At 42.4% G+C, this 10,384-nt stretch overlaps 1 protein-coding gene across 1 annotated transcript in view; it reads left to right on the forward strand.

Annotated features, from left to right (window-relative positions):
• The window catches only part of Zcchc4 (zinc finger CCHC-type containing 4), a 41,397-nt gene extending 35,781 nt beyond the window's left edge, over nt 1-5,616 (forward strand). Inside the window, exons 11-13 of the mRNA XM_051165258.1 lie at nt 532-583; nt 1,044-1,188; nt 5,189-5,616. Of these exons, the coding sequence (XP_051021215.1) occupies nt 532-583; nt 1,044-1,188; nt 5,189-5,258 (267 nt within the window). The 3' untranslated portion in view covers nt 5,259-5,616. The remainder of the gene's footprint in view (nt 1-531; nt 584-1,043; nt 1,189-5,188) is intronic.
• Nucleotides 5,617-10,384: the final 4,768 nt, after the last annotated feature.

The following is a 10,384-nucleotide window of genomic DNA, read 5'->3' on the forward strand; positions in this document are numbered from 1 at the left end:
GTGAGGTCTCTGGGGGTGCAAGGGGCCTCAAATCTTGACCAGCAGTGGCTTTGATATTTGAAAGTGCACACATGTATTGAATATACTTTTCTAGGTATGTTTTATTTCACATTAAAAAAATTACTCCTAGTAACCTGTAATCCATCTCTCTAAATTACACGAGCTCTCAAATATGAATTTCATTAAGGACTATGTCGTATAGATAACATAAAATTATGGAATCATTAATTCTCTTGAAATTTTCACTTGCGTCCTTCTTTGTGAAGATTGGATGGCTTGAAGCGGAGTGCAGTTCCAAGATCATTTGGATAAATCTAGTTTCATAGTTAAGGAAATTGAGGCCCATCAAGGAGGCATTTGACTTAAGTGGAGAAATGCATAAATTAAAATCAAAGTATTTAATTGTGAAGCCCAGGAAAAGGAGAAATAGGGAATGAATAATTTACACATATTTTAATAAGACATTTTAATTTTTAATTGTGCAACTTGGCTTTTACAACAAATTGAACATTTTAAAATTTGTTTTTGTAGGACGGAAGGAAATGGAACCATTGCTTTCTCTGCAAAAAGTGTGTGAAGCCTTGTAAGTGTTTGGGTGGCTGTTTGAGATCCTGGGAAAAAACTTTTGAATTCTGCTCATTTAAATAGTATTTTTATTATATTCATAAAATAATGTAGAGACTGATATTGACTTTTATAGTTACCAACACACGTGCCTTTTGTAGGGAGAGCTAGGTGCTACCCCGTGTCAGTGTGGCATTCGGCTCCTTTGCTTCAGTTCGGCTGTTTGCCTCTCAGACAGCCTCTACTGCGGCAGCAGCTGTCAGGTCATGACGTGCTGGGCAAGGGCTGAAATTGTATTAGAACAGAAGTCGCCAGTTTTGGTGGGGTTCAGACACTGCACTGTGATCTCTCTAGCAAAATTAAAATGAGCTAAGCAAACCAGCCACTATGTTTGAAGTAAACACTATTCATATAGCCTACCTCAGAAGTTAATAAAATGAAAAATCATGTTAAATGAACCTCTTTTATTTCTTTTACAGCGTGGATCCATTGCAGCATCTGCAATCGCTGTGCACTGCCAGATCACTCCTGCTCCGGCCCTAAAGATGGCTGCTTTATATGTGGTTCACTGGATCACAAACGCAGCAATTGTCCCAACATTGGCACCTCTAAGAGAGCTAACAAGTTAGTTGAATTCTTTCACCTTCTGGAAAAAAGATTGCTGGTGTCAAGCTTTCTAGGTGCAATCTACAAAAGCACAAAGCTTTCAGAGGACTCAGGAGTGCTAAATCGTTAGGCTCACCATTATGTATTATTTTCATGGATTGCTGGATTGCTGGGGAAGGCACTAAGGCAAGGAAAGAGTGCGCTCCAAGGAGCTTTGCCTTGACAGGTTAGACACAAGAATCCAAGGAGGAAGCGCAGCACCTTACATCTCCTATGGTTCATACCAAATTATAAATTTAGGGTGAAAGTTCAGACTTCACTGAAGGAAATGCTGCTTAGGCCGAGGTCTGTGGGACAGCTGGATGCAGACACCTGGTGGCAGGAGGAGACAGTGAAGGCATTTCAGATGAAAGGAGCTCACCATTTCATAGCAGAAAAGTATGAATTCCAAAGCAGAGAAGGGCTGAATTTGTTGCATTATAACAGAAAAGAGTTATTGGTTTATGTTGGATACAAACACTGCACCTTGATCTTGACCTTGAGTTCTGGTGGCTCTTAAGGACATTCATACATGCTTTTTACTTAGATAATTAAAATGTCATTTATTCCATGATTTTTTTTTTCACGTCTCCCACCAACATTTGGCATTGATAACTCAGATTAAAATTATTCTGGTGATTATAGCATGTTTAGAAAAACTACCAACTAGGCTATTGCAAGTGTGCCCCACCCCAAAGCTATAATTTTTATTTTAGTTGTGCTCCAGTGATTTGCCTGCAATGTATGTCTGCGCTCCATGTGACTTCCTGGTGCCTGAGGAGGTCAGAAGAGGGCATCTGATCCCCTGGAACTGGAGTTACAGACATTGTGAGCTTCCATGTGGGTGCTGGGAAGTGAACCTGGGTCCTCAAAAACAGAACTTTGTTACATAATACCTACAAACTACTAAATAGCTAAATTTAATATTATGTAAAAATCAAGATTATGGTAAAAAAAATGTTTCCTATCATTATTTGTGATAAAACAAACAGATAATATGAAAAGTATTTGAGGCTTCAGTTACTATGATTATATATAGTTCTTTTCTTTTTTATTTATTTGTTTGTTTATACCCAGTGGGACTTTTTTCCCATTCAGGTACAGCCATTTAGACTGTCATTTTTATAAATTTACTACAGTAAATTTACAGTAATTATTTCTACTGAGTAGTTCAAGGTAGAAGAATATTTTTTAATTAATTAAATGAATTATATATTTCCCCCTTAGAAGCCTTCAGTAATAAAACACAAGCCATCCCCCGGTTACTCCAGGATGGTTGCATCATTTACAGTGTAATTTTGGATACAATCAGGAATTAGCCTTTAATTCTGTGAAATTTCATTTTGCTATGAGTTTTGATTTTGAGGCAGTTTTGCTGTATGGGTCAGGTGCAGCGCTTCCAGGCCCTGCTACGTGCTGGAGCAACATTTGCTAATATTATATGCTCTCTATTGACATAGTGTGCATGCCCTGAATCACAGCACTGGGCAAGCAGTGGCAGGCAGGGTTCCAGGCCAGCCAGGGCTACATAGTAAGATCCCGCCTGTAAAAGTTAAAAACAGAACAAAAACAACAACTTGTCTTTTTGTTGGAGTGTTTAGTAACATTCGGTCTCCTTTGGGAGTGGGGGAACCACTCCTTCAGTATTGGATTCAAAGAGCAAATCCTTTGTGGTGCAGTGTAGCTGGTGATTCTTGGGTAGAGCTGCTTTCTTCAGTCAGAGAACTCTTCTAGACTTGACACCCCACCCCACCCCCACAACCAAAGCCACCAAATAATAAAATTGACTATTTTAAAGAAATGTACTTTGGCAGAGTGTGGTGGCACACACCTGTAATCCCAGTACTCGGGAGGCAGAAGCAGGTGGATCTCTGTGAGTTCAAGGCCAGGCTGGTCTCCAGTGTGAGTCTAGGACAGCCAAGGGCTACAGAGAGAAACCCTGTCTCAAAAAACAAAAAGAAAAGAAAGAAAAAAGAAAGGGACCTTATTCTTATTTTGTGTATATGCTTTCCCTGCACCATAGCTGTGTGAACCATGTGCCTGCCTGGTGTCTGCAGAGGCCAGAAGACGCCTTAGAACCAGAGTCACAGATGGTTACAGCTGCCACATGGGTGCTGGGAACCAAACCTGGGTCCTCTGCAAAAGCATCAAGCCCTCGTAGCCATCCAGCCTCTTCTCCAGCCGCAATGCAATGCTTTTTCCTTATAAACAGGAATGTGTTCACTGTGTATTTGAGCATTCCATGGCGTGCAGTGTCTTTCAGTCCTGTGCATTTTACAGCTGTCTTTTGAATTTTGTTTTCTCATGGTGAATTTTTCCTTTGGCTGTGAACTGGAATGATGCTGGCTCCCTCTTGTGGTGAAAGCTCATTCTGTCAGCTACATAAATCCTGAGGGTTAGAGGACAAATACTAGGTCAGTGGCATTTTTAAGGCAAACTGAAATGACAAATTTACTGCCAGCACACCGCAGTTCACTTAGCTCTTGAAGGTTTTATTTACTTTTCAAGTGAATGCTTTAGTTCTTTCCTTCTGCTTATCCCTAGTGAAATCCGGTTCGTTGTTAATCCTGCTTATGAATAGATGAACCAAAGAGAAATTTAAAGTTTGAATAGAGACACATGGCTTCATTGACTTTCCTATTAGAGATTATACTTTACTTCATTAAATTTGCTAAGTCCTTACTTATCAGGAAGTTATCCTACTTTAAGGAAAGAAGTTTATGTAACTTGCAGAGAAATAGTATAAAGTGAGTTTTATTTGGGGCTGGTAGGTTTTCTCAGCCCGTAGTACAGAAGTCAGGTAGAGGCCTGCCAAGTGGCCAGGTAAAACTGCCAATAGCTGGTGTCTATCAGTGATCCTGCTGGCCGGCATTTACCAGTTGAGCAGTCACAGTTGGGCAAGTGGGACCACAGATTCTAGAGTCAGGCTGGCCCTGCACTCTCTCCTTGGATGATTCAAGGACTTCAAAGTCTCAAGTCTTTTACCTGGAAAAAAAATGTTTTTTAAGGGAAAAAGAGACCTCTCCCTAGCTCAGTTTCCTACGTCCTTGAATTTCAAGACTATGCCCACTCATTTTTGTGTTCCCCACTTCTGATACAAACGATGCTGAGTGAAGGAGAAATGCGGCCCAGGTTTGGCTGACGGGGAAGAGTCTGCTGTTCATGGAGCCCTTTACCCAGGTTTTGTCCTGGGAAGACTAAGAAGGGCCCAGCCTCTCATGGCTTACGGGAAGCCATGACTCCCAGCAACTGATGCTGCTAGGTACCCCGGGCCACTTCCAGGTGTGCCCAGTGCTGTGAGTGCCAGCCCAACCCTCACCAGGGGCCTTGGCTCCGCTAGTGTGGAGAAGTGAGTAAGCAGGCAGGATTCTTGCCTCCACAGGCCATTCTGTCTGCCGTGCCTGGTCGGCTAGAAGCTTGTTTTCAAGAAGCTTGGGACGCAAAAGCCGGCCATCCCTTGAGGTGCTTGCTGGCACTCTCACACCTGTGAGGAAAAGGAAGCTCAGCTTTGAGGCTTTAGGGAATGAGCCCTCTGTAATGTGGTCAGTTTTTCTCTTCCTGTTGTGCTGTTTCATTTTTCTGCCCCTGCTGACTGTCGCATGTATTAATCCCTTTCTAAAAAAAAAATGTAATTCAGAGATTTGGAAATGGAAGTGCTGAGTTGAGCAGTATAAATGTGGCAGAGAGACAAGCCCGTTGGTGTGGCTGCTCACTTCTGTGGCGTGTCTGTCCTGAATAGCTTTTCTAAATCTGTAGTAACCATCTTTTAAAGAAATGTCTTCGGAAACATTTTGCTTGATCAGGCCTCTTCTGTTTCCTTGTTGTCATGGTTAGGACACCGGGGATTTATGCTTACTACACAGTAAATTCTTCTGTGTCTTCTATTTTCCTATTTGGTTAGCCAGCTAATTAAACTTCAACATAATTTCATAATTCACTGTGCTCATTCCATAAAATAATTTAGCACCTTGCTTTTCAGAGCTGTCAGAAAGCAGAAGCAAAGAAAAAGTAATAAGATAAGAGCGGAGCCACTAAAGGACACTCCATGAATCACATATCTGCTCCAAGAAGAAAGAACAGGAGGGGAAAGGCCCATCAATATCCTCGCTCTTAAATGTCCGGTGACTTGAGAATAAGGAAGATTTATAGTCCAACCTTTGGTGCCATTTTCTCCAAGTGCCACACTGGACTTAAATCCAGCTGCTTTCAAAGGTGTGCTCCTTCCTAAGCCCTGTAGGAGGCAGGTGGCATTTGCTGGCTGAGTTCCCTCAGCTGCCTCTGCAGACCTGGGAGCCTTCTGTACTCAGCCAGTTCCCTGGCTCTCTGTCTATGCTTTTCCCACTCTTTAAATCCCCACCAGTCTATTTTGGCTTCTTTTGTCTGAAAAATGGGCATTCAGCACACGTTGACATACAATACCAGGTAGAAATATGAATGATCTATAGTCTTCCTTACATCGAGCTCTTAATTTACATATGAAAACTATTTTGCTAAATGACCAAGAAATATAGTAAGGTACATCCAGCCTGTGGCCCGTCGTCCACACGTGCCCCAGGATAGCTATGAGTGTGGCCTGACACAGAATTGTAAGCACACTTAAAAACAGTATGAGACTTTTTTAAAATAATGATTTTATTTAGTTTTGTGTGAATTGGTATTTGGCCTGCATGTATGTCTTGTGTGAGGGTATCAAATCCCCTGGAACTGGAGTTATAGACAGTTGTGTGAGTTGCCATGGGGGTGCTGGGATTTGAACCAGGGTCTTCTGAAAGAACTACCAGGGCTCTTAACTGCTGAGCCATTGCTCCAGCCCACAGTAAAAGACTTTTGTGTGACTTTTTCATAACTCATTGCACAGTCCTTGAGTGGACACTTTGTAGATGATGTCATGTTGCAATGTCTAAAAGTTGGACACGCCCAGACTCTTTCAACAAAAAGTGTAATACATAGTTATTTATAGATTGGATCTGAAGATGATGGGGAAAATTGTTATTGAAGCGCTGTAAAGATAAAAATATTGTGATTGTTGTCTTATTATTAAATCTTTATTTTTTTCAGTACCTCTTTCAGTTGTCATGATCATCATCATTACTATACAATTGATTTATTGTATGTGTGCCCATGTGTACCCGTGTGTCCCACAGCACTCATGTGCAAATGAGAGGACAACTTGTGAGAGTCTGTCCTCGCCACCATATGGCTTCCAGGGATTTACCAGAGGCTGGCAGGCTTGGCAGCCATGTGCCTTTTCCCACCTCATCAGACCACAGCCGTCCTCCAAAGCTATGGAATCACTCAGATGTCAGATGCGTGTTCAGGGTTGTGACTGCTGACATTTCAGTGTCCTAACCTGTGCTCCAAGTTTCTCTCTCTGTGAAAGGAGTAGGGATCAAAAGGCAGGGTAGTGATTAATTCCTTATTCTTGAACTTCCTGGTTGTGTGTCCTTGGTCAGGTCCCTTCTATAAGCCTCTATGTCTTCAGTATGGCTGTGGGAGCATCTCATATCTGTCAGATTTGGTTTGTGGTTAAACAAGACACATGCCCAGCTCTCAGTTCTCTGTGGTAAGTGAGCTGTGTAACTGCAGAGGCCAGATGGTCATCATCTTTTGGCCCAGTTGCCTAGCACTGAAGAGAGTGGTTCCATCTAGAACAAGCAGTTCATTGCTCCATTTCTCTGGCAGCAACCTGCCTTTATCTCTTTAAGACTGAATAGTTCTAAATGGCTTAATTTGCATAATGACTTTTTCTCCAGTTTCTAAACAGCTGCTCTGGAGCTCATTGCAAAGCTTCTTGGCTTGGTGTTCCTGGAGCCCTCTGAGTACTGTACCTACTCCCTGTAAGCCAGGGCTGTTGGATGCTTGATGTGAGATGTTTAAGGTAAACGTCAGATGACATCAAAAGACAGGTCGATGGTTCAGTGGTCAAAAGTGTTCTCCATCCCTGAAACCCATGTAAAAGGCCAATATGTAATCTATCACTCCTATAGCAATATGGGAGGCAGAGACAGAAGAATTGCCAGAAACTCATAAGCTACCTGTGCATAGCAGAAATAAGAGAGACCCTCCCGATTCAAGACACGGTGAAAGGAAAGGACTTACATAAATATTTGTGTCACATGCTCCCCTGCTGGCAGGTGTACATGCACATACATGTACACACACACACACACACACACACACACACACACACACACACACACACACACACACACGTGGGCGCGCACACACACGGTGAATATCCCTGTGCTTCATTGCCAGGCCTATCCTGTCATTTGTTACACAGATGGCTGTGATGATAGAAGGGGTGGGTCTGAGACATGACCTGGAGGGATCACTTCCGTCCCCTCTCTGTTTCCGGCCTGGGTAGGGACACTGTCAGATTTTTACTGTGTCTACCTAACAATGGTCAACTCTACTGAGTTCTCTGAAACCCAGGCACATGAGGGGCCATGACCACTGAAGAGTTGGGTCTTTGATGGCTAGTAGTCATTTCTATCTCCATACTCCTTAATATTAAGATATTATCAGTCATGAAATGCATCATTCAGCCGAGTGTTGTGGGTTAGCCCTACCAGCTGGCTATTCTAGAGGCTGAGGGAGGGAGAACCGCGGGAACCTGGGCTTAGTCTAGTCCACTCACCACAAAGAATTCACTATTGATTTTATCTTAGCTTTCCCCAGGGGAAAGGAACAGTGCTTCATTAATTGCACACTCTAGTCTTTAGACTTTCTGATTTGGAAATACTGAAATGTAGAATAATTACATCTTAGAATTAAGGAACCTGAGCCTTAGTCAAGAGTTGTGTACTACAAAACTCCATAGCTTGAGTGACTTAACCGGACCTTGCCTCAAGATAAAAGCAATGGAGCTGGAGAGATGGCTTAGAGATTAAGAGCACTGGCTGGCCTTCCAAAGGTCCTGAGTTCAATTCCCAGTAACCACATGATGGCTCACAACCATGTATAATGAGATCTGATGCCCTCTTCTGGCATGCTGGCACACCTGCAGGCAAAATACTGTATAAATAATAAATACGTCTTAAAATAAAAGATAAAAGCAATAAAATAAGGGCTAGGGATGTGGCTGGGTTAGTGGTAGAGTACTTGCCTGGTTTAATCCCCAGAACTGCAAAAATGAATATAGGCTTGCATAAAGTTACTTTCAGGGCTGGAGTTATTGCTCAGTAGTTAAGAGTATTTGATGATCTTTAATCAACCTAAGTTCTGTTCGCAGCACACCAAATCCAGTTCCAGGGGACCCGCATTCTCTGCAAACACCCTGGCACACAATTAAAACGGAAAGGTAATTTTTTTCCTGTTTTTTTTTGTTTTGTTTTGTTTTCCAAGACAGAGCTTCTCTGTATATCCCTTGCTATTATGGAACTTACTCTGTAACCAGGCTGGCTTGAAATCAGAGATCTCCCTGCCTCTGCCTCTGCCTCTGCCTCTGCCTCTGCCTCCCTAGTGCTGGGATTAAAGACGTGCTCCACCACCACCCAGCTGAAAGTTATTTTCTTAGAAAAGTAAAAATAAGTGGTTTAGTGAATCTATCTGTTCTTACATTTAGTAAATACTAATTTTAGGAACATAACTGGTGTTCTCAGAATAAACTAATGGGAAAATGTCATTTGTGTCTCTGGGAGGTAGGAGTTGGGTTGGTGTGAGTTGAGAATGGGGTCATTTGTTCTGACTAGAAATTTGAGTATCTAAAGATTAAAGCACACACCTAAGGCAGCAGCAGAAGACTCTAAGCTGGTAAAGGGCAGTTGCAAATGAATATCTTAACTTGCTTTCTATTGTTCTGATAAAGACCATGGCCAAAAGTAACTTGGGGAGCAAAGGGCTTGTATGTCCCAGGTCACAGTTCATCACTGGTCAAGTTAGGGCAGAAATCAAGCAGGACAGGAACTTGAGGGCAGGGATTGAACCAGAGGCCATGGAGAAACATTGCTTACTGTCTTGCTCCCCATGGCTACCTAGCTCAGTTTGCTTTCTTAGAAAACCTGGGATAGCCTGCCCAGAGGTGGTTCCATCCATAATAGGCTGGGCTCTCCCATGTCAATTAGACCTGCATACAGGCCATTCTTATGGTGACATTTTCTCAAGTGAGGTTAACCTTTTCCAAGGTGACCTTAGCTCGTGTCTAGTTGCCAAAAAACTAGCCTGCACAATAGTTACAGGTAAGTTTCGTTCTACTTACATTACACAATTTCTGGTAGTGGGGTCAGGGAAATGGCCTAGTAGGTAGTGACACTTGCTACCAAGCCTAAGTTTGATAGTTGGAGCCCACATGATGGAAGAAGACAGCCAATTCCTTCCAGCTGTTCTCTGACTTCTACACACACCACCACAATTATACTCACACAAAAAAGTAAGTAAAAAACAAAAGTTAAAAAAAAAATCTGATGTGTAGTGGATGTACACATGTTTTTGTTTTGATCCCAAGTGTAGGGATCCCAAGTGAGAGAACAGGTGATGCTTATTCACCAGAAGATGAACCACCTCATGTCGAGGCTTGTTTTTTGCCAGCTGAAACACATCTCAGTGCAGACTCTGAGAGGAGATACATAGATATAGATATAGATATGAGACCAAAACAGGAGGTGGGAGGGTGGCCTTTAACGTCTTGGTATTGTTTGGCTGTTCATCACTGCACTTCAAGACACTCCCAGAGAGAACTGCTCCAGAGAATGCTTCGGGGCTCCAGGTTCCAGCAGCAACTTGGGTTGAATTGCTGGTCTGCTGAAATCCTGCCGACTATGCCAGGAGAATCAATCCCGGAAACTGAGTCCAAAAAGGTCTACTTCTTCTATTCCCATTAACCTCTTTTCTCTCCTATCTAGTGTAGGTGGGTTGAAAGGGAGGTATAAGCACTAAAGAACCCCAAAATAGGTTTGGCAAAGGTCAAAGCCTACAGGTGGCGCCCAATGTCTTTTGGGCATAATGGGTAACAACTTCTAATGTTGTGGAGGAAGATACATGCTTTGAAGATATAAAGATGCTGTTTCAGGGTGTCAGCAAATCTCAGCTGCTGTTGCAAAGTTCTTTCCTGCTTTATACCCAGAGGGAATTTTCTGGATTTTTTTCCTTTGTCTTTTTACTGTATTACATTTTTTTAAAAGATTGGAAAAAAGACTGACAAGATATGAAAACCAGAAGGGTCAGTAAATTCTAT

The sequence above is a fragment of the Acomys russatus genome, chromosome 22 (genome assembly GCF_903995435.1).
Source record: "Acomys russatus chromosome 22, mAcoRus1.1, whole genome shotgun sequence".
NCBI lineage: Eukaryota > Metazoa > Chordata > Mammalia > Rodentia > Muridae > Acomys > Acomys russatus.